The sequence below is a fragment of the Globicephala melas genome, chromosome 9, assembly GCF_963455315.2.
Source record: "Globicephala melas chromosome 9, mGloMel1.2, whole genome shotgun sequence".
NCBI lineage: Eukaryota > Metazoa > Chordata > Mammalia > Artiodactyla > Delphinidae > Globicephala > Globicephala melas.
This window is the reverse complement of record NC_083322.1, coordinates 23,244,457-23,269,132: the sequence shown is the minus strand read 5'-3', so window position 1 is coordinate 23,269,132 and position 24,676 is coordinate 23,244,457. Positions and strand designations below refer to the sequence as shown.

Genomic DNA, 24,676 nt, shown 5'->3' with positions numbered 1-24,676 from the left:
CTCAGATGTCTTTTTTTTTTTTGGGGGTGCCCACAATATAACAGCTACAGACACACTTTTAATCGGCATCATTGGCATTTTCTCTATCACCTTAGACAATCAAAACAACAATAAATCAAGGCCATATTTGTAGCTTTGGCTGATTTCCATGGTGTAAGTAACTCCCAGCATGGCTGGTCTCAAGACAGTGACCACCATGAATTTTCTGTACACACTGAGAAGAGAGAGGCAGTGGTAGCACAACATCATGTATCATTTCTACCGTGTAGATGTGATAGATGCAGATAACCTCAAGGGAATAGAGAGACATGAAATATAGTAAAATAATTAAGAAGTGATGAGTTTGGGCATTTATTACCTTGTTTTTTATATAACTTATTTAATTGTAAGTTTATATTATTAACTTTTTTTTTTTTTTTTTTTTTTGCGGTACACTGCTGTGGCCTCTCCTGTTGCGGAGCACAGGCTCCGGACGCGCAGGCTCAGCGGCCATGGCTCACGGGCCCAGCCGCTCCGCGGCATGCGGGATCTTCCCGGACCGGGGCACAAACCCGCGTCCCCTGCATCGGCAGGCAGACTCTCAACCACTGCGCCACCAGGGAAGCCCTACATTATTAAATTTTTAACAATGGCTGTGTTTAACAACTGGCTCATTAAAATTCCTGAAGATTTAACAGTTGGTTCTCATGGTCTTTTTTGTGATGCTCCAGCATACACTGTATCACACTTCCTCATTTGCTCACAGTTTCCAAATAAATAAACCTCTTTGGTTTGTTAATAGCCTGGTGTTAAAAAAAAAGAAAAAAAAAAACAAAAAAGAAAATTATCCCATGAGATGGGGGAGGGAAGATTGGGCTGAACTGCGGGCCCCATCCTGAGCTCTCCTGGCCCAGTGAGGGCCTGACATCAGGCGAACAGGTCACATTTACAGAGAAAATTTTTGTGAGAGGCTTCGCCCTGAGTAGGGAGGATTGAAGGCTGTGGGTTTCCCAATAGCCTCCCTTGCTGCTGTGCAGCTCGCAGTCTGGCCATAATCTTGGGAGAATTGTTTTCCTTGTGTGTGGGGAGATTGACTGAAAATTGGAGCAGGCTGGACTTCCCTGGTGGTGCAGTGGTTGAGAGTCCGCCTGCCGATGCAGGGGATATGGGTTCGTGCCCTGGTCCAGGAAGATCCCACATGACGTGGAGCAGCTAGGCCCGTGAGCCATGGCCGCTGAGCCTGCGCGTCCGGAGCCTGTGCTCCGCAACGGGAGAGGCCACAACAGTGAGAGGCCCGTGTACCGCCAAAAAAAACGAAAAAAAACAAAAACAAAATGGAGCAGGCTACATTATTGCTAGTTTGTAGTAAATAGGAAAGGGGAGAAAAACACCCTGCTCACTCCCCAGTCCTTCCTTGCCTCTTCTTTTTTTTCCCCTTTCCTGTTATTACCCGTCACATTCCCTGATGTCATTCCTGCCATTGTGAGCCGACAGGCCCTTCCCAGCCTGGGGGACAGCCGGTAAGTCAGGAGGGGAGGTGGAGATGTGGAGGTGGGGGAGTGGTGGTCACACCAACACCGTGGAGTTGGGCTGGGTCTGAGTGGAGCCCCAGGGATGTTCCCCAGCCCATCCTTCCCAAGAACCAATGAGTAAAATTAGGAGCCTCCCACCTGAGGTCATGGAACCAGGCCCTGGAGTGGAACTTGGGGTGGAAGACGGCCTCCTCTGTCAACTGATTCATTCTCCAGAATTCAACTTGTTCTCTGACTCGGTGGTGTTTGAAAGCAACTTTATCCAGGTACCCTTGTGCAGCTCAGGGCCAGCTCTCCTTCCCTTTCCAAACCTGTTCCCGGGGATTGGTCCAAAGATGCCAAGGCCTTTGAAAGCCCTGGGGAGGAGGAAGAAGCCAGGAAAGCCAGAGAAACGAGAGGGTCTGGGTCCCAAGTTCACCTCAGTTTGTGCCCACAGCATCACGGGACTCCCTGCAGGTCAAATGCTTTCGGGAAATAGAGTTACACCTGCAGAAGGAGACAGCAGAACCCACTCTCCAGGCAGGTTCATAGGCACCCTCCCGGGGCCGCTAGTCCACGCTGGCTGATTAGAGGGGATGAAAGCAGCTGTAGGAATCCGTGCTCTGAAACCCAACCTTCTTTCTGGGATATTATTATACAAATACGCTTGCATGAGACCAAGGTCCCTGGATAAATTAGCCTTGCCCAGATTCCACCATCCCCCAGAAGAGTAGTAATATGACCTATGGAAGTGAGTGTTTGTGGCCTGGGAAGCATGGAGACACCAGGAGTGCAGGGCAGTCATTTCAATCCGTGTGACATCTCACCAAGGTGCTACCCGCTTCCCTCCAGTGGTCTGGCTGGTGACCACCTGTGCTCCGTTGCAGGTATGGCATAACCAGTCAGCAAGCTGTGTGAGAGGCAGGAGATGCAAAGAGAGATCAGATAGTGTCCCTGGACAAGAAGCTTGTGAATTGGTAAGTTTAAAGGACATAGTATAAAATGGTAGCTGTTAAGAAAGCTCGGCGTCAGAGGGTTTGGACTAGCCGAACCCCAGAGCATGCGCAGAGCACTCCTTCAACCTGGGCAGTTGTGGAAGGCTTCCCAGAAGGCGGGGTCGTAAGCCGTTCTTTCAGGTCTTGCTGAGACTTCGGTAGAAGAGCAGGGGGAGGACCTTCCAGGCGAGAGGGACTTCAAGTTCCTGGGTGAAGGCAGGAGGCTGGAATGCACGGGAGGGTCTGCAGTCAGGAATCCATGCAGTGGAGTTGAATTCACAGAGCAGCGAGCTACTCTCTGACGAGGTCCCCCAAAGGTTCATGGCTCCAGGTGCCCTCTGGTCCCTGCACCGCCCCAGGGAGCTACAGAGCTGGGCGATCAGCTGGCAGCATGGGGGGCGTGGGGGGGGGCGTGCTCATGCCTAACACACACTCAGAGGAGAGTTAGCAGTATCGTGGGAAATCCAGACTCAAGATATCAAATTCTAGTCATGTCCTTGGGTGTGAGATTATGGCGGCAGGTTTATTCTCCTAATATGTTCTCTTTGGCCTAGTATTAAAACTGTTTAGATTCTCTGGATGGACGCTAGGTGACTCAGGCAGCAAGAGACTCAGACTGTGCCAGGGAGGGGGAAAGACTGCCTGTGAAGCTGGCCCTCGGCAGAGCTAAAAGCGGCCTTGAACTTATGCTGTTCCCTCCCTTCCCTCCCCTCAGCATCACCGTCACTAACGTCACCGCCAAGAAACCTCACCCGCAAACATTTACTTATTACTCTCAGTGTGTGTGGCCCTCTGTGTTTTGTAGCGCATATGAATTTCATTCCACAACATGGGCTCCAAGAAATGTTCCTTTTTTTTTTTTTCCAAAAATCAAAATTCACTTTTCTTGGGGCACCATCTACTCAGGCTTGTGGGAACTAACGTTTCAGTTATTCCTGGGGCTTTCGCCTGGTCCCCAGTTCCACCACGGGCTATGAATGGCCCCGATGGTCTTACAAAGCCTAGGATATCGGGAGAAGGCCCTCTGGTCTTGGGAACGCAGGGGTCACTCCTCAGGTGTTCCTTACCCTGGTCCCTGTGGTTCCTTAGAGGCCACAGACCTGGTGCTTCTCTGCCCGCCCTGGAGAGTGAGGTAGGGGTGTCTTAGCTGAGACACTGTGCCCCAGTGCCAGGCATCCATCTCCCTGTCCTGCCACAGCCCCGAGTGCTGCAAGAGAACAGGTCCTTATTACACTCAAGACCCAGCAACAAGCCCGGCACTCCCTCGTCTTGGGAGAAGCTCCCCAAACCTCCCTCAAGATGGGCTGCCTGGGTCTTCTCCGTTCAACAGCTCTTTCCTCACTCTCCTCCCCTTCTGGAACTTTCTTCTCACAATGTCCCTTCCAGACCATTAGAAACCTGTGCTGGAGCTTCCCTGGTGGCGCAGTGGATAGGAGTCTGCCTGCCAATGCAGGGAACACGGGTCCGATCCCTGCTCCGGAAAGATCCTCCATGCCGCGGAGCAACTGGGTCCATGCTCCACAACTGCCGAGCCTGTGCTCTGGAGCCCATACACCACAACTCCTGAAGCCCGCGCGCCTAGAGCCCGTGCTCCGCAACAAGAGAAGCCACCGCAGTGAGAAGCCCGCACACCACAACGAAGAGTAGGCCCCACTCGCCTCGCCGCAACTAGACAAAGCCCGCATGCAGCAACGGGGACACAACACAGCCAATAAATGAATGAATGAAGAAAGAGAGAGAGAAAGGAAGGAAGGAAGGAAGGAAGGAAGGAACCTGTGCTGGCTTCTTACTAGTGCATCCTTTTAAAATTAGTAATGCAAAGGACTCTAAGAAGGGCAGCACAGCGTTCCTGTCGCCCATGAACTTAAGTCTCTCTGGGGAGACCCACAGGAAGGATAGATTCAGGTCATGACCCAGTCCAGTGTGCCACACACCTGCAAGAAGCACAGGTGCTCTAAGCCTGTCGCCAAGTTGAAGAGCCGTTTTCTAGCATCTGTAACCTTCCACCCCTGTCTTCTGCTTCTCTCTGACCCATGTACCTGGGGCTGATTTCTAGGTCACTAAAGCCGGGAACTGGATGGATGTCTGTGACGGGTCTACCACTGTGATCCTCGGGGTGACCTCCTCGGTGCCCTCCTTGCCACTCCCCAACGTCCTCCTGATGGCCAATGTCACCTGGCCCCAGGGTCAGTTTTCCACCTGTAGCACACCTGATAGTGCCCCAGTCATCACCCTCAGCAGGTAAAGAAGGGCTTGAGGGAGGGGCCGGAAGGGGCAGGATGAATGACTGCGTTGTTTTGCAGCTGGACTTTACTTATTTATTTTTTTATTTTGTGGCCTTTGTGTTTGTTTGTTTTTTTAGCAACATAATTTTCTTTTTTTAATTGGAGTAAAATTGCTTTACAATGTTGTGTTAGTTTTTGCTGGACTTTAGCTGAGAAGAAAGAACAGTGTTCTTTAGCTGATGAACTATATAGACTTCATTCATTCATTTGACAAGTATTTACTTAGTATCTATGTGTACCAAGCACTGTGTTTGGTGCTGTGGTAGAGCACCAATCCCTGTCTCGGCCTAGTTTTTGAGAATCTTAGCTTCCTTTTGCTTATTTTTTTTTTTTGTCAATATTGACTTAGAGGTTTTCAAAAAGAAAGGTGAGTGATATGATAGTCAAATAGGATTATGAGGTGTTGAGATTGAAAAAAAAATACTGGATGTATAGGAGACCTCTGTCCATTTTCTTAATCTTTCAGCACAGTTAATCAGGATCTAGGGAGGAGGAGACCTGAAAATAGAGCCAGAAAACCTTAGTTCCATTTCCTACTTAAGAAGATCTAAACTTGGGTAAATCACTTAGCTTCTCTGAGCCACAGTTTCAAATTCTGTAAAATGGAATTACTACTACTTATCTTTCCTTCATCAAAGGGTTGTTGTGAGGACTAAACGAGATATTATACATCGACTCTCAGCCATTGTTATTGGTGTGGGCAGATTCTTTAATAACTAAGGCCCTGGAAATCAGAGAAGAGTCGGTCTTAGTGATCATTCCCACTCTCAGACTATGAGCTTTCTCCCTTGGGTGTCCCCCAAGCGGAGGTCAGCACCTAGTGAGGTTGACCCAAGCTCTAGGAAGGCACCAGCTTGGTTGATTAAAATCACTGATGCCTCTGCCATGGGAATTTCCTGATTGTGTCCAGGATTCTCCCACTGAAGTATGTGGAGCTACGAATCTGCGACCGGCTACAACGCATCCTGAGGGTTAGGACAGTGACTGAAAAGATCTTCTACCTGAGGCTCCACGAAAAACACCCAGAGGCTGTGTTTCAGTTCTGGATCCGCTTGGTGAAAATTCTGCGGAGAGGTCTGTCTATCACCACAAAAGACCCGAGAATCCAATTCTCTCACTGCCTGGTGCCCAAGTTGCCCTGCAGCTCCACCGAAACAGTAAGTTTCACCAAGATCCCGCCAAGAGATCCGTAGGGTCAACTGGGAATCGGAAACATATCACCTCCCGAGAATTGATGGGTATTACAGTCTAGTGTTGTGTGGGTATGAGCAGACTTCTTTTTCAAGGGTCAATGATACACACACACCAAATTGAGGTCTACAGACATAAAAACTAAATTAATTTTGTTTTCCAAAAAAAGAGCTATAAAGTACTTCATTCACTTAAAAATTGTTTGCTGTTTTTTGCTGTTTTTTTTTTTTTTCAGTGTTATAAAGGAATAATGCTCACTGAAGAAAATCAGAAAATTACAGAAAAATCACCCCTACTTCTCTCCAGCCCCAAGCAATCACTTGGAACATTTTGGCATATTTCCTTCTATTCGTTCATCTTAATTTTTAATTTATATATTTGAGGACATTAAATATATATACATTTCTGAATGTTGCTTTTTTTTCCAATTTAGATTATATCATAAGCATTTTCCCATTTCTTTCAGAAGCCCTTTATATACATCATTTTGGTAATTTCATGCTATTCAGTTGTATGAATGGGTTAAAATTTACTTCACCATTCCCCTAATATCATTCATTCAGAGTTGTTTCATTCAGAGTTGTTTAACATTCAGAGTTGTTTCTGACTTTTCATTATTGTAACTGATGCTACAACAAGCATTTATGTATCGTCCACATTTCTGATTGTTTTCTCAGAATTGATTTTTAGAAGCAGAATTCAAAGGGTACAGACATTTTTAAGGCTCTTGATACATACTGCCAGATTATTTCCAGAAAGTTCCTACCAAATTATACTCTCTCCAATAATAGGAGTGACTGTGTCACTGTATCCTTATCACAATTGAGAAGTATAAATTTTAATTTTCTAGTATGATAGGCTGAAAAAAAGTGGATTCTCTGATTTTTCAGTGAATCTGAACACTGACCTTTTTTTTTTGCATCGGCTCTTGTGTTCTTTGGCCATTTTTCTCTTGGCAACTTTGCATTTTTCTAAATTGATTTGTAAACCAGAGCTTTTTATATATCAGGATTTTTAAGCCTTTAATCTCAAGTTTTTGCAAATATTTCCCCTAAGGATTTGCTTTTCCCTTTTAGTTTATTTAAGGATTTCTTTTCTTTTCTTTTGACCCATAGAAGGCTTTCCCAGTACCTGCTTAGGGTAGAAGGTCAGGAAGGAAAAGTTTGATAGATTGGATAACCTTAAACCTTCAGATTTCAGGATGGAAACACTTTCCTCGTCTCATGTAAGTGGCATACTTTAGGCACTCTATCACTGACTTTGAAAGTCAGCTCTGCTGCTCTGGTTCACAAGGTTCAGAGCCTGTGCTCTGGGCAGATAGCCACAGCAGCCCATCAGGGAGAGGAGGCGATCCTGCTAGGGCCCCATTTTTGGTCTCATGATTCGAGGGCTTGATGTTGAAGGAGCAGGTTCCCAGGACTAGGCTGGCAGACACAAGTGAGTTCCTTCAAGGTTATGGCCCGAGGAAGCCAAGGGCTGTCGGGGAGCAGACCTGGCCATCTGACTGCACATTTCTCCATGCAGTCTGGAAGCGGCCTCCTGTCATCCTGCCAGTCCAGTGAAAGCTCCATGAAAGCTCTTGGCAGCCGAGCAGACCAGTGACTGTTTCTCGAATCTCTCAGGAAGGTCCCAGCTCACAGCAGACAGGTGGGTCCTCCGTGCAGGCAGCACTGGCATCCCTTCCCGCAGCACAGAGCCATGGTGCAGGGAGGGGTGGGGGGCGGGGGGCGGGGGCGGGGCAGCAGTCAGTGACACCCTCTGCCCACCCATCTCAGTTCCTTCTCTTCACTTTAGACCTTTGCATGTGACGTGTCCCCTTAATTTCATTATAAGCCTGTCCTTGGGAACAGGGTCAGTGGCTGATTGATCTTAATAGTCCCTAGGTAAACCCTAGTGTTTTCATATGGAATGTGTTCAGTAAAAGGAGTGAGGGATGAATAAATTAATAAAGCAGGCTCGTGGAGTTATATATTGACTATCTCCAGTCCCAACTCGCAAGGGTCCCTTGGGTAAGACAATCCCAAGGCCTCCTTGCCTCACTTGTCTATTCTGTAAAATGGACAGAATAGACGTTAACCCACATGGGAGACCACTGCTGGCTCCGAAGTTTTACTAATCTACTAAGTCATTGCGTTAGATTCTTTCTGTAACAAGAGATAGAAAACCAAAGCAAGATTGTTCAGTCGATACATTGAAGAAGTACAACTTGTAGGGTATCATCAAAATGCAAAATTTTTTTCCTTTCCTTTATAATTTTTTCAGCGGGAGAAGTTGTCTTCTTGCCCCTGGATAAAAGCTGATCTCTGAGCAGGTCCCATAGCATATATGGGCTCCCTCTTAGAATATAAAAGAGTTCTTTGGTCCCTTTAAACTGCAAAAGCAGCATCAGTTCTGAAATTAAAACATCCAGTGCCTGCAAATTATCAAAACTCTAAAGTGATCACATCACCCCCCTTCAGTCAGCTTGGCCTCATATTAAGATGGCCCTTCATGTGGGGACTGGACCTTCGCTCCTCTCCTTCTGTTTCCTGATTTTAAAGCTGGCTTTTTCTCTTAGGAGCTTTCTTGGGTTCCTTGAAGTCCTCACCCCAATGCAAGGCCCCCCGCTCAGGCCCTGGCTCTGCAGGCGTCCATGCACTCAGGCACTAGCTGTCAGAGTCCCCTCACCTTTAAGGGAGTCCTTGCAGGTAGTGTCTACAGTGGCTCGAGGCGGGCTCTTTCTCTCCGGTACAGTTGACATCTTGTCCTCAGGAAATGTCCTCTCAGACTTTGACCAGCTACTGGAGGGAGGACTGTGCCTCCTAGACACAGAAGCAACTCCTCTTCACTCTGTCATCAAAGAAACCTGCTCTCCCGGTTCTGCCACCCTCCATTGTTTCCTGGGTGGGAGTTGTGCCCCACCACCTACTGGGTCTCCCAGACCCCAGGGGCCACTGCTCAAGGTCTCTGGGTGTTCCCAGGAAGCCTCTGTGGTTTAGCTGGGGGGGAACGAAGGAGGAGCTCTGTACAAAGGACTCTCCACACCTCCTCTCTCTCAATGCTTTCATAGCCTTGCTCTGGGGCAGGGTCCCAGCTGTGGTCATGCTGGGTCAGTTCTCCCAGGTCATGGTGCACCTTTATATGTACTTTACAGTCTTTTTTTTTTTTTCAACTTCAAGATAGTATTCTTGAATTCTAATGTAAAATTTTCCTCTTTGGGTACTCTTACTATTTGTATGTTGGATCATCTTTGCGTATCTAATTACCTGCCACTTTCTCTTTTTTATTCTTGAAACTCTCCTGCTTCTTCCCTTCTGTTTCTCTTAAGGCATTATCTGCTTCGTTTGTTTTTGGGTTCTTTCTGGCTTTAGGCTTCATTTAGGAAGTAATTTTTATTTCTTTAGAAATGTCTAATTCTTTTCTCAGTTTTATCACCACATTTGTAAATCTTTTATTTATATTTTGTATTTTTATTCTTTAGGCTGCACCACGCAGCTTGTGGGATCTTAGTTCCCCAACCAGGGATTGAAGCCGGCCCTCGACAGTGAGAGCACAGAGTCCTGAACACTGGCCCACAAGGGAATTCCTATAAATCTTTTTTTTTTTTTGCACTACGCGGGCCTCTCACTGCTGCGGCCTCTCCCATTGCAGAGCACAGGCTCTGGACGCGCAGGCTCAGCGGCCATGGCTCACGGGCCCAGCCGCTCCATGGCATGTGGGATCTTCCCGGACCAGGGCACGAACCCGCGTCCCCTGCATCGGCAGGCGGACTCTCAACCACTGCGCCACCAGGGAAGCCCTATAAATCTTTTAAATTCTGACTTAGTTGTTCTTTCATATGTTCTGTCCTTGTCTTAACTTCTTTTAGCTCATTTTGAAATGCTAGGTTGCACTTTTCATTTGTTTTGCAGGCACATCTTTTTAGTGTGCATTCATTGTCTGTAAGGATTTATGATGCTTCATAGCCTCTTTTCTTTTTTTTTTTTTTTTTTTTTTAATTTTTGGCCGCCTTGGGCGGCATGCAGGATCTTAGTTCCCAACCAGGGATCGAACCCGCATCCTGCTGCATTGGCAGGCAGAGTCTTAACCACTGGACCGCTGGGGAAGTCCCAACCTTTCTTCCTTATATAATTTTGTGTTGCCTTGGATTATGATCTCTGATGTAAACGTTTTTCCTGAACCTTTGCGGGTGAAGGGCTGGTCAAGGCAGCTTTCTGGTTTGGGCTCCCGAGCTCCCTCTTGTGTCATTTTTGTGAAGTGTTTATGGCCTTGTATTTTTTACGATTCCAGGGCTGTGTTCCTCTCTCCTATCTTTCCCTGACCTTTCTCTTTTCTTTGCTTTTATTGTTCCTGTCCTACTCAATTTGGATTCCATTTCCAGTGGTTTTTCCTTGTTTGAGGACGCGTCCTGCAAGGGAGAGTGTTCTGGTGGTTTTGAGAGTTCTTAAGGCACATACTTCACCAGCCTCTTCAGACTGTACCATGGACCCCTTGCACTTACTTCCAGTTTCCTTCTTCTCAAATTGGCTGGCTGCACTTTCCACTGAGAAGCTGTGGGAGATATAGGAGCTCTCCTGTCTACAGGCACATCAGATGCCCTGTTGCTTCTCTCTCCTTCCTCTCACACAGATACTGACACCCTGTGGGCCCTGGAGCTGTCTGTAGCTATAATATTTTATCTGAGCTTTTCTCAAACAGGCCTTTTTCTGTGGGACTCATGTTGGCCTAAATTGGAGGGGCAAGGGTTAACCCCAAAGAGCCACTGTAAGTTTGGTTCCATATCAGAGATATTACTGGCTCAGGAGAAAAAAAAAATTTTTTTTAACGTAAGTTTTATTTATTTATTTATTTTTGCCTGTATTGGGTCTTCGTTGCTGTGCACGGGTTTCTCTAGTTGTGGAGAGCAGGGGTTACTCTTCGCTGCAGTGCACGGGCTTCTCATTGCAGTGGCTTCTCTTGTTGCCGAGCACAGGGTCTAGGCATGCGGCCTTCAGTAGTTGTGGCACATGGGCTCGGTAGTTGTGGCTCGTGGGCTCTAGAGCACAGGCTGAGTAGTTGTGGCACACGGGCTTAGTTGCTCCGCGGCATGTGGGATCTTCCCAGACCAGCGCTCGAACCCATGCCCCCTGCATCGTCAGGCGGACTCTCAACCACTGCGCCACCAGGGAAGCCCCAAAAGTTTTTATATTAGTTTCTCAGCTTGGAAGTTCTTGTACCATATATCATTTCAGACCTCAAACCAGTATTGGGACAGTCCCAAAGATAAGAATTTCCAGCAGAGACTTTTGTTTTGACCCAGAATCCAAGTTGATATAGATGAGCTTGTGGCACTGGATGGATTTCTTTCTGGTGTCCCAGATTTCTTTCTGGTGCCGAGAAGGTGGCTTTGAAAGTCCTGGACTTATGTAAATACCTCAGTTAATACCCTACCTAGCTCGGGCCCAAGACTTTATCTCCTGTGTCACGTGGCCATAAAAACCCAAGGCCTGGGTCACCAAGACTGGCCAGTCCCTCAGGCAGCCCCACTTTAGCTCATACTTCACTGATCTTTAATTTTGGTCCCTGGGATTTTTACTTTACTTTTTGTGAGTTTGACAATGCATTTAAAATTGTGTAGATTATATTTTATCCAGCATTTCTAGGTGTTTTGTGGCAAAGACATTTTTAGATATTAGGCCATATTGCCAGTCTCTGGCTAAATAACCCTAAAATTAATTTCATTGGAAAAAACAAAACCTCACTGTACTTATTTCTGAATAGTAAGTGTGAGTGATTTTTATTTTCTTTTGGGTGCTTTTTTATAGGTTTTTTTTTCATTTAAAATAAGCATGTATTTCACTTAAAATCAAAATTTTAAAAAATTTTAGCCCAGTGTGTGTTTTTCTAGACACACAAGTGGTTGTGATTATTTTTTCAGTTGTTATTGTTTTGGAGAACTGTCTGAGGTTTTCTTTGCACTTATGCTGATAGCTGGCAGACTATAGTGGGCATCAGGCAGGTCCCAGTGGGTTCAGGTCTTGCCTTTGACTCATAACATGTTACATTCTCAACACATGAAAGCAAGGCTTAAGATTTGGAGGGGTATCTGTTCCACTTCAGCAGAGATGCCTTCTCTCCAGCCTCCCTCCCGCTTGGCTTTCTCTGCTCAAGTTGCTTGTAGGTACCTCATGCCATAAATACGTGTTGTCACTGCCCATCATTTCCATATTTAGATCTAGGTTCAAGGCACTCATGCTGGAAAAGACGTAATTTTAAAAGTTTCAAAATTAGATTCTTAACAATGCTTTCTTTTTCTTCTATTGCTTTCAATGACCCCAATATCCTGGGCTACTCCAGAAACACCGATACCACCACTGAAATAGACAATTTCAACTGCTCTGACAAGACACCCTCTCCAGTGGCATCCCCTGTCAATTCGAATATACCCATGAGAGCCACCTTGAACCACAGTCTCTGGGAGCAAGAGAATCCAGTGGAGCACTTCCTGCAGGCTCCTGTAGCCGGTTCCCTAGGAGAGAACTTCCTGGGACCCTAACACCTAACCAAGACAGGGTCATCTTCCCAGGCTTCATTCAGTCCACTTGCTACAACCTTCTATAATGCTCTTTTCCTATTGTGGCCCAGAAGACCATGGGAAAGGTAAGATGGTGTTTATAACAAGGTGCTTCGGTACTTCCACCAATAAACCTCCAAGTGAGTCCCTAATTGTTATAGGTTGTGCTATGGGGGGTGGAGGTGGGGAGGGGCTGGAGAAGGACTAATTAGGAGCAATAGCTCGCTCCTTGGGAAATAAATGGAAAAAACATTCTATTAGCTCAGTTGAAACTCCCAAACAGCCGAGCAAAGCCAAGAAAGCCAGTCCGGAGGAAAGGACCTGGGGAGCAATCCAACTTCCTCTTACAAAGGGATAGGGGGAAACAGAGACAGGGCTGCTACAAGCCCAAAGTGAAAGAGTCCTGAGAATGATGGCGATCAACTAGGAGATGTTTTTGTGTTGCCCCACTTACCTCAAACAAGAACGTGAGTCTTCCTGCCCCATTCCCTGTGTTAAGGTAAAGCTATGAAAGGTCATCCTGGCCATGCAAACTTTGGTTGCTAATGAAGATGGGGCTTCTGTCAAGGAAGATGGTGACCCCCCATCACTGGAAGTCCTAATTGATTGACTCTTCCTACCCAGGACCTAATGAAACCCAAGTGGAAGACACAGTGTCTGTGTATATCAGGGATAGAACAGGACCCTTGACCAACCTCTGGACAAATGGGGAATACTGACTTGAGGAATACTACCACAGCATTCAGTAGGCATTTATCCAGCTCCTGCTAGGTGCCAGACACTGCACCAGTTGCTGGGTATATTAGAGAGAACAAGACAGATGGATATGATACTTGCCTGTAGGGAGCATATGGGAGAGATACTGAGCCCTGTTTTGGAGACACAGGAAAGCCATTTAGGTTGACATGATGTTTGAGCCACCTGGTCTGCAAATCAAGGCTGGAGGACCTGCTTCCCTATAGTTCACACGTGGGTAATACAGTGATGGAAGGAGAAGGAACACGACTGCCCGCCCCTCGTGCACGCTCAGTTGGGCTGAGTGGTAAATCCTAGCTAGACTGGGTCAGAAAAGACTGAGCTGAGAGGATGCCTAGTGTTTGTTGATTTCTTCCTGCCTCCAATAAAAATTAAAACAACAAATTTCCTTTCAGCATGTTACAATCAAACAAGCTGAGCATTGTTGGTGCTGGTGAGGGACATCTAGAAGCAGAACTTAGAAAAGACTAATGTGAAGGGTGACGACCCTTCCCAATTTATGCCTGTTGTTCTAGTATCATTATTAATGTGTACGCATTCCGCTCTCAAAAGTATCCCTAATATGATATGTTTACAAACATTCAGGTGATCTCCATCCTCATTTCTATTGCCTTGGTTTAAGCCTCCATCAACTCTCACCTAGATTATTGTGGTAACCCCAACTGATCTCCCAGATCTGTCATCATTGTAACAATAATAGCTAATTTCATTAGAAACTTACTATATGCCAAACACTATGCTAAGACTTTACAAAGAACACTTAAGCGACACACTCATTAGGATGTAGATAATCTATGATCACATTTTACAGATGATGAACCCGAGCCACAGAAAGGTTCAAGAACTTGCTTAAGGTCATATAGGGAGCGAGTAGCAGAACCGGGACCTGAACCCAGTCCGTCTAACTCTGAAGTTCATACTCTTATGAATTCGATTTACTCCCAATCCATTTCCCATCTATACTTCTAAAAAGCCATCTTTCTGAAACATAAATCCCTCACTTCACTCTTGATAAAAGCAAGGGTATCCCTTGCTTTTTGTATCCCTTTGATACACAATGGCCAGGCCTCTCTCTCCAGCCTCTCCACTGGCCACTGCTGCCCTTGAACCTCATGCTTCCACCATGCCAGATTTCTTGTGATTTCCGTAATACACCATGTGTTTAGATAGTGCAAGGATGTGGCACATCCTTCACTCTATTCAAATACCTGTCCTTGCATTTTCTACCTGTTGCTCTCATGATACTTGTCCTTACTGAGGGAGTTCTTCTATGCTACCATTGTGCCCTGCGTGTATCCAGTTTACAGCATTTCTCACTACTGTAGTTGCTTGCCTGTCTGTTTCCTTGGTGGGACTATGAGAAGAGATACCATTTTATATTAAAGTTTTCTGATTGCCAGTAAGAGAAGCTGACTCTAATTTAAAGCAAAAGGAATTTATTGGAAAAATATGAGTTGGCTCACGGCCTCAAAGGGACAGCTGAAAAGTCAGTCTTGGAATGCACTGACACCAGAACACCTCTGGGGATTCAGGTAAGGATAGCTAATTGAACATTTCATCAAATGCTGCAGCAGGCTGGGTGGTTTCCCCAAAGGAAATTGGGGGCTGTTAGAAAAGAACAATTAGGGGAATGGATGTCTCGTGGCTGATAGTAACAAATGTCCACCACAGTGTGACTTTGTGTTCAGAGAGGCACTCTGCCATGGCCTCAAGCATCTCTGTATATCCTTGCTGAGGAAGCCAGATTTCAAGGCCTAGCTGTCCTCTGACCTTGAGCCATTTGTGTAGCTAGTCACATAGGCAGTTAAATAGATCAAGGTGACTAACACATGACTACCTTACGATGACTTGCTCTTGGGGAAGGACACTGGTTTGGTTACTGTTGAGTTACTGTTTGCTGAGCCCTTAGACCTGGGTTCCTCAGCTGCGGTGTAATCCACTGCAGGCATAGCCCTCACCTGGATCCATCATGTTGCCCTGTGGGGATCGGGGGCCTGGCACTGCCATGCTGATGCTCCTGCTGTTTGCTGTGCTGTTATAACAAACTGTCTTGCTTTGGTCCATTGACTCCTTTTTTTTTTTTTTGGCTGCATTGGGTCTTTGTTGCTGTGCGTGGGCTTTCTCTAGTTGTGGCGAGCGGGGGCTACTCTTCGTTGCGGTGCACAGGCTTCTCATTGTGGTGGTTTCTCTTGTTGTGGAGCACGGGCTCTAGGTGAGCAGGCTTCAGTAGTTGCAGCACGCGGGCTCAGTAATTGTGGCACGTGGGCCCTAGAGCCACAGGCTTCAGAGTTGTGGCACTCTGTAATTGTGGCTTGGTTGCTGTGCAGCATGTGGGATCTTCCCGGACCAGGGATCGAACCCTTGTCCCCTGCATTAGAAGGTGGATTCTTAACCACTGCGCCACCAGGGAGTCCCGATCTATTGACTCTTGCTGTCTACTTTGGGCAACTTTGAGCTTTTGGTAAGTCCATCTGATTGCTTCCTTAGTCGTTTTCTTTGGAGTCATTTCTTTGTTTCTCCTTGCCATCCTCTGTGAGACCTGGGTTCTTCTCTGGTACTGTCCAAACCCCTCGTATACACTCTTATTCTATAATTATTTTCAGTATTAAAAATAATCTTCAACTAACATAATGCCTGTGTTTGGGGTGGGGTGGGGGAATCTCTCTTTATAGGGAAAACACAAAGCCTCCTCAATTACTGCATCCATTTCCGAATTTGGGTTCACTGGGCAATGTCTATTCTTCCCCTGGTTTGTTTCTATCTTGCCTTTATATTCCAAAAATTCTATATCAAATGGTAAATTGAAATGCTCCAAATACACCCTATGTATAATAATGAGAGAAGGAATAACATAAATTGTATATTTCACCACAAAGAAAGAAATACAGGTGGAAGTTCTTGTTTCTGCGTCTTGGTAACCAGGCAGTAGCTAGTATTTATGACCTTCCATTTCAGGTACATCTCGCTTTAACGAGCACCTCAGCCGGTCGGGATTCTTCTCTTAGTAGGGAGACCACAAAAACTTAATTCCTGAAAAACCTAAGCCCTCGCTGGTCTTGCTGTGTAGGGTCACGTGCTCTTCTGTTAACTGAGCAGGTGCTGTAAAGAGGCATTTCAAGGAACATCTGGGTTCCACTCCTACTCCTTGCTGCCCGTATCGTGTAGAAGCAACACTTTTTGCCTTTGATAGTGAGTCAGTGCTCTCAAACAACTCCAGAACCCCCTTTTATACATAATCGCCATGTTCCCCTAATGGCAAGAGGAGCCCAAAATAGCAGCATCAGGCTCAGTTTTCAATCAGTGGAATGATTTTTGTGCCTCTGGTGCAATCATTTCCATCCTTAGGTATAAAAATCTCCAAACTTTGGACCTGAAACTTACGAACATTTTCCATACAGCTCTTTCTTTGGAAACTTCCGCAGGATGCACTCCATTAAAATTCCTCAGAAGGAGGAAAACATGGACCCAGGTAAGGGTTGGGTTCAATGTGGGAGAGAAGTGAAGGAAATCCAAGATGTCGATGAAGGGAGAGCCTGGAATGACAGCAGAGCAGTTGGTTGTTATTGGAACTAAATGTGCCTAAGTGTGTCTCCACAGAGGTCACACTGGTGGAATACCTGATGTGCTTGAATGTAATGAGAGGAGGTTTACACATATGGCAGAGTTTAGGGGTATATTAAGAATAGTATATAAAACCAAGCAACCAAAACGATGCTATAATTATTAACTCCAAGAAGAAAAATTGTACTGAAAAGAAATATAATTCAAGTATATGCTTTGTCTGTGACTATTCATAATAGTATGTACATTTAGATAGAATATAGATTTAATCAAAGATAGCAAGAGCTGTATTTGGAGGATGGGTGAAAGGCAATTGTGTGGAGGTTGGGGGGAAGGTGTGGGAGAGGAGGGAGGTGATAAAGAGGACATCTTCATCTTTTATAGTTGGAAGTCAGTAGCTAATACCCAAAACTCAAAAATCAAGAAGTAACAATGTAAGTGTGTTTTTGAGAGATCCGAGGATAACTATTCAAAGAAATACCTAAAAGAGTTTATTTATTTCTGAGAAATGAATGAGGCAATGGAGGGTATGTGGACAAGTGACTGCTTTTTTTTTTTTTTTTTTGGCTGTGTGACATGTGGGACCTTAGTTCCCCCACCAGGGTTCGAAACCACACCCCTGCAGTGGAAGCATGGAGTCTTAACCACCGGACTGCCAAGGAAGTCCTGTGACTGCTGTTTTTGATAACAGGCCTTGATTTGACTTTGTATACCATGTTCATGTAAAATGCTGATGAAAATAATTTAAAAATGAAGATCAAATAGAAATTATGCAGGAGAAACTTGCATCTTGCTATGCAGTTGATGAACAGAAGTATTGGCTGTACAGCTGAGGTCCCTCTGTCACCCTCCTCAGTTAATCAGTTAGGTCCTCAGTTCCTTGAACCCCAGAGGTGAGGATTATTATCCTGAATTTGCTGCTTATAATTTACAATTAAAAAAAAATTTATATATATATATATCTCCTTCTAGAAGCCTCCCTGCCCTTTTGTAATACCTCTAATCCTCCCTCCCCTTGAGTGTAGGCTGGATTTAGTGACTTGCTTCTAATGAATAGCAAGTCACTTTCAAGGTTGGATTATAAGTCTGTATGTCCATTTTGCTGGCATTCTCTCTCTGGCTGTTCTCATGTGCTTGCTCCAATAGGGAAGACCACCTGGCCAGGAAACAAGGGTGGCCTCCAACTAGCAGCCAGCGAGGAATTGAGGCCCTCAATTGAGGCCCTCAGGCCAACAGATGGTAAAAAATTGGATCCTGTCAACATCACAGGGTGAGCTTGGGAGTGGATCTTGCTCTCCTTGAACTGTAGGGTGACGGTGATCCTGGCCAATACTTTGATTACAGTCTCATGAGAGACCCTGGGCCAACACCTCCATTGCAGCCTCATAAGAGATCCGGAAGCAGAGACCCCAACGAAGGCATGCCTGGATTCCTGTCCCATAGAAGCTGTGAGATAATTAATGTGTGTTTTGGGGATAAACATATGAAGTTTTGGGAGTAACCTATTATGCAGCAATAGATAACAGATAGATATGTATATCTCTATATATCATTAGGTATCTCTATATCTGTCCATATATTATATCTGTATATCTATCTACCTACCTACCTACTTACCTACCACCTACCTATCTCTGAGTGGTTTGTAGGTGGTTTTACCCACGTGCATGTTTCAGATAGGGATAAAATGTTTAGACAGATGACGTTATATTCTGTATGTTCCTCTGAAACAGTTTTCTTACTCAACATTGAATCTGAGGCATTCCGTTTTGACTGACAGACTACACAGTAGCCTTTTGGGTCCCCTCACTGGTGTTAACTCAGAGTCCCCGTGGTCCCTGAATGTTTGTGCATTTCCCTTTTACGAGGGCACATTATCCTTGTCAGTGGCCTAAAGTCTTTTGGGGGATGCTCAGGAGAAAGATTCCTAGTAGGTGCTCTATGGTGTTTATAACAGGGTCCTCGGTTAAGGGTTCCGGCCTTCCCTTCATTTGAGGAGCTCTGGGTCTGAGTATTGACTGAGGCTGGAAAAGTGGTAAGCAGCCGTGATTCTGTAACCCTATTCCTCAGAGCTAGCTATCATCATTCTTTTGATGATGCAAATGACCTTAGTCACTGCCTATCAATTTTATTCCTAGAGACCTTAAGTCAGCCCTGATGTTTTTAGTTGTCAACAACCAAGTCTCACTAGTTCAGGCATAAAATGAACATTGCACAGGCTATCCAATAGCTGACACACTCTCCAGAAAGGTAAGAGAGAAATGGCTTGAAGGCTTATGCAGCCAGGACAAAGAATGATGGCCCAACCACAGCAGGACTGTTCCAACAAAGACCCCACTCCCCACTATTGCACATACACTACAGCTCCCACCAGTGACCCTGGGCCAGGAGTCTTCTCAAATCAGACACTTCTACTGCCACCTGGCCCAGAAAACGAGACTCTGTGCAGTGCTGGCTTCCTTATAGTCTCACTCCCAAGCAAGTGAGTCTGCTTGGGAGAACCCAGGTTGCAGGATGTACCTGAGCTGAAACAGAGTCTGGCTAAGTAAGGTCTGGCTTCCTCCCAAGCGAAGTAAAACTCACAAAGTGTAAATCCCCAAATAGAAGTACCAGCAGCCAGAAGCCATGAAAAATGTCCCCAAAGCACCCTTAATTAATTAACTACAGACCCAGATCTCAAAAGGTCAAACCATTCTCAGCTCTGATTACCAAGCCTGACTATGCTTCTGCTCCTTGAGCGCTCCCCAGAATCCTCTTTTCCCCACTGAGCTCTCCACTGGAGCCCATTTACTGGCTTGCAGAGAGCCTATTAAACGTTCTAATGCTTTCTCAAAACCTTGGAGATGTACAAGTATTCAGGGTCTTCTCAAAGGACAGAGTTGGATGAGGACAGGTACATGATAGATGAGTCAGTATTCTTGCCTCCCAGAGCCTTTGAGTTCCTCTTTCTACATCGTATCAAGGAATTTCTGGCCTCTCACTGTTCTTTTTTTTTTTTTTATGGGGGATTTTTACACTGAAAGGACATTTGCCATCACTTGTATATTTTACACATTTTTTTAATTTTTGAATTTTATTTTATTTTCTTATACAGCAGGTTCTCACTAGTTATCTCTGATTGTTCTTTAATGTGAACTGGGTTGAATGCAAGCTCACTTTAACCAACACAGGAAACTATGAGAAACATACAGAGCTGTGAGAAATAGCACAATCATTACATAATCTCTGGGAAGAGCACCCATATCAATAAAATCAGTCCTATCTAAAATCATGTTCTCCCTCTTTGATGGAGTGCCTTAAACTTTATTCTAATAGATATTCCCAGACTTTACAGATACAAATTGTCAAATTTCTACAATATGTTTTCCTGGGTAAATACTTTCTCTTCCCTACATTTATTTCTACACTTATCTACCCAACACCCACTGGACATCATGGAATCGAATTCCGGTTATCAGCCTCCTAACACTGAGGGGAATTTTTAGCGTCCTCCTGCAAGAAGGGAAAGGCTTCCTCTCACAAGGGATAGGCAGTGGGAAATTTCCAGAAGGATTTGAGGATTTGGGTCTTCCAAATCTTGTCAGCTATTCCCGTTCCAGTCGTTAGAGATTCACTCTGTTTCATTGTGCCTCTCTTTTACATAAAAGACTGGATTGAAGCTGTGACTTCGGCAGTCTTCAAAATTCAACCCGAAGAACCAGATTCTGAGTTCTTTGAAATTTTTTTCTCTTTCTTTGAGTTATTCAGTGTCATCAGAAGCACCCATTGTACCCCAGTGTCCTGGAAGTCTTCATACCCTTTATATTGTCCTAAGGCAGCAGCCACCTTGTTCTCCAGATGCCCTCAGCCAACAAATGGTCCTCATTATCAACAACTTATAATTTAATTAGCTGTGGGCCATTGACAGGTAACTTCCCCTCCCACAATATTGCTGGAATCTTGCTGCATTCTATTCCATCTTGTTAGGGTAATCAACTCCCTGGGGGCCTATAACCTGCAATCCACTCTCTAGTACCAATTTCGGTATCAGAGTCCTTTAGCTGCAAGCAATAGGAACTACTATATCTTCGGCAGAAAAAGCTTGGGTTTTGTACCCCCCACCCCATGCCATTGGAGGCTGACTCACAGAATCAGAGACAGTTGGAGAAACAGGCTTAGAAAATGCAGACCCAGAGCAGCACCAAGGATGTAGGACTTGGATTTAATGTACACTTTGTTTGGGACACTGTCACTGGCTTTAATGGCTCCGCCATGTTTTCTGTCCTTGTGGTTTTCCATTTAACATTCAATGACCCAGGAACCTAGCTTTGGCCTTGTTCCTACCTGTGCCAGTTACCTTCCCTTTTCTCTCCAAACCCACTCTCTCCCTTCTCCACCCTCTCCATGCCCCAGAACGCCTATGGTTCCTGCCTGTTGTACAAGTTGATCTGTATAGCCTACATCAAAGGGCCCATTGCCTGTGGTCTCGAGGTGGGTTTGGCCAGTGGGAAGTCCAGGTAGGAGATCAGAGGGAGAGGGGAGGATGGGGTCAAGACAATTATTCCCTCCCTTGTAGTAGCATAAGGCTGGCTGTGTGTCCCTCAACAGAAGGAAACTGCTCCTCTCATGGCAGCCTCTTCCAGTCAACTATCTCTTTCTGGTTCCAGTTACTATTCCCTCCCCTCACCCTTCAGGTCCATTATGGACTTAGCTAACTGGATGCTCCCTCCTGAATTTTATATCTTGAGCAAGGATGTCACTTATCCCCACAAACGAAGGTGTGGCAGTGGGGGCAGCATCCTGACCAGGTACTGCTGGTTATGTGACAGGGGCGGGGCATCCATCCAGCTTATTGCTCCTCTTTTGATTCCTGACAAGAACCCAAAATCCCCCGAGTCTGGTTCCCTTAACTTTCAGCTGTTGTCAAGACCTCCCAATAGTCTTCCAAAGAATTCTCTTCGGCTTAGGTTGGCCTGTCATTTCCTGTGTCTACAACCATGAAGTCTAATTGATGTGCCGCTATCCCCAGAAAAGTGGATGCTATGTAAACATGGCAACCACAGGTGTCTTATTCATTTGTGTTTCCTCCAGTGCCTGGTTCCTGCCTGGTACCCAGTTAAAGGTTGTTAAGTAAATCCATTTCTGCCACAGGCAGCTCTGGCTGCCCCATGTTGTTCCTCCCCGCAAACGAGGGAAGAAACTACAGCCTTTGCTGAATGAACTTAGTGAAATTGACTTCCCAGAGACTATTTCTTAGATGAAAATAACACAACATAAGGGATTGGCAAAGCTTTTAATGGCCAATAAACACATGATTTAAAAGGGAAAAGGGATAAAACGTTGTTATCCAGAGTCATTTAGAGCCTACCAGGACACGACATTTGCAAAAAACAATCCCCCAAACAATGTAAGAATGCATCTTAAAGTTTCTGAAATGGAATTCAGAGAAAAGAGAAAATGTCCTCAAGGAATAATACCAAGATGGACCCACTTAAAATGTGTGATGGAAGTGAGATGAAATCTTCACAAATGCCCTCGTAAGTCTCAAGAGAAATAATCAACAGCGGGTCTATTAAGACTCTAGTGGTATTGATGAGACAGCAGGTAGGGGAAGCAGAGAACCTGGGGACAGTGAATATGTAGAAATGAGAGGTCCTGACCTGCATCCTGGGGCCACCAAGGGATCCACTAATGAACTCTCAGAACCACAGGCCATTGATTTAGAAAACAAAACAAAACATGTCTCATCTTCAGCAAGAATCCTGTCGGTCAGTTTAGCCAGAATCCTCCTTACCCCTGATGCTTCCTCTTAGTAATTTTCCGTCCACTTCTCCTCACCCTGCTCCTTGGCTATAAATTGCCACCTATCCATCTTGCATTCAGAGTTGAGCCCGATCTCTCTCCCCAGCTGCAAAATTCCATTGCGGTGGTCCCTCCACCTGTTGTGTTAGTCCCCCCACCCCTCTTGTCCCAAATAAAGTCTTCCTTATCTTGCTTAAAAAAAAAAAAAAGCCCACAAGGGGTCAATCTTGAGAAATCCAAGACTATGGCTTCAAAAGAAAAACAACCACTGAGAATGGTGAAGCTTCATAAAATGAGCATTTTAAATGAAAATCTAGGGGCTTCCCTGGTGGCGCAGTGGTTAAGAAATCCGCCTGCCAGTGCAGGGGACACGGGTTCAATCCCTGCTCTGGGAAGATCCCACATGCCGCGGAGCACCTACGCCACAACTACTGAGCCTGTGCTCTAGAGCCGGTGAGCCACAACTACTGAGCCCGCGTGCCACAACTACTGGAGCTTGCGTGCCTAGAGCCCATGCTCTGCAACAGGAGAAGCCACTGTAATGAGAAGCCCTCGCACCACAATGAAGAGTAGCCCCTGCTCGCCACTAGAGAAAGTCCGCGCGAAGCAACGAAGACCCAATGCAGCCAAAAGTAAATAAATAAATAAACATATATTTAAAAAGTTACCAATGGCAATTTAAAAAAATAATAAATGAAAATCTAGAATTATTAAATCTAGAATTATTATCTAGCTCACTTTCAGGAGCTATAACTTGAATGGAAACAACCAGAAATACAACAATCTAGAAATACAACAATCTAGAAATACAACAATCTAGAAATACACCGAGAGAGGATTGTTCAGGTTTTTGAATCTGTCTCTGATTCCTGCCTGACTTAGGATAAATCAACTCATTTCCCCATTGGAGAGATACGTTTTTTTATTATGCCCCCAAGCAAAACCCTGTTTTTGAATGTTAATAGTTGCAACAATAATCGGGAACACACCATGTGTCCATGACAAACAAAGAAGTAGTCATAATTTATTCTAAGTTGGTCTTATAGCCCCCTAAAGTCTCCACGCTGCCTTGCACAAAGAACGAAAGGAATTTCTGTCATACCTATCCCTCCCCTCACCACCATTCAAGGGCCATGCCTAGTTGCAAGAAGAATGTGGCAACTAGTGGTATCGGATCATCACACACGCGCACTCGGGACATTCCATTTGTAAACGCTTTGAATTTTTCAAATTGTCTCCACTTCTACAATCTAATGTAATTTTCCCAATTGTGTGAGATAGCTGTTATTTTGAACTATACCTTACAGGTGAGAAAAGTAAAGCCCAGAACAGCTTGGCAGGAACTTTGGGCAGCTTGTGAGTCTCAAAGTCCAGAGGGCAGTAGGGCCAATGGCCTCTGGGCCTCTTCTCATAAGTGTCAGTCCCTCTTGCGCCCATTTCTGTCAGCCGTCATCACTGAGACCTTTGGTTGCAGGCTCAGCCCAGCCTAGTTGCTAAACCAGGGGCCCAGCCCAACCCCAAGACCCGGATTCTTAACGATGTAGCAGAGCGAATGACTGGCACCAGGTGGCGCCACACTACAGGCGGGACCCCAGTGGATTGGATCTGCACCTCCCAGCCCCCTGGCTGAGTAGGCTAACCCCAGGTACTTTATTAACTTCAGAATAACGCCACAGCGCCTGATTGACTATTTGGGACCTCACTTGTCAAACTATAGTGGGCTTTTACTGTTTTTCAGAAGCCAGTTCAATACACCTTCAAGGGTATTTTTTTTTTTGTAACTACTGCATTCTGAGTACAGGTCTCTGATTAGCTTTCATTCTGACTTCTAAGAGTCATACACAAGCATTTACATATTAGAATATATATTTTTATTATAGTTTTTCCTTTTGTATGACAGTTGAGCTAGCACATCGATTTTGAAAACCTATATGTGTATATATTTATATTTCTATATGGTACAATCACTGTATTTTATTTCAGAACAGCAGAAGAGGTGTTACGAAATATTTGCCATGAAAAGGGGACTTGGGTCGGGCAAGGTTGCGGACGATCATATGGGAGTATTGACCTTCTCCTGGATAT

General features: G+C 45.3%; 1 protein-coding gene across 1 annotated transcript; it reads left to right on the top strand.

Annotated features, from left to right (window-relative positions):
- The first annotated feature begins 1,482 nt into the window (after positions 1-1,482).
- On the top strand, positions 1,483-24,179 carry GARIN1A (golgi associated RAB2 interactor 1A). Its single transcript, XM_060305361.1, is given in 8 exon segments — positions 1,483-1,499; positions 2,378-2,467; positions 4,542-4,726; positions 5,681-5,927; positions 7,486-7,536; positions 7,538-7,608; positions 12,277-12,579; positions 24,066-24,179. Coding segments are annotated over 5 exon segments (732 nt in total). The 5' UTR covers positions 1,483-1,499; positions 2,378-2,467; positions 4,542-4,562; the 3' UTR covers positions 12,476-12,579; positions 24,066-24,179.
- The last annotated feature ends 497 nt before the right edge of the window (positions 24,180-24,676 follow it).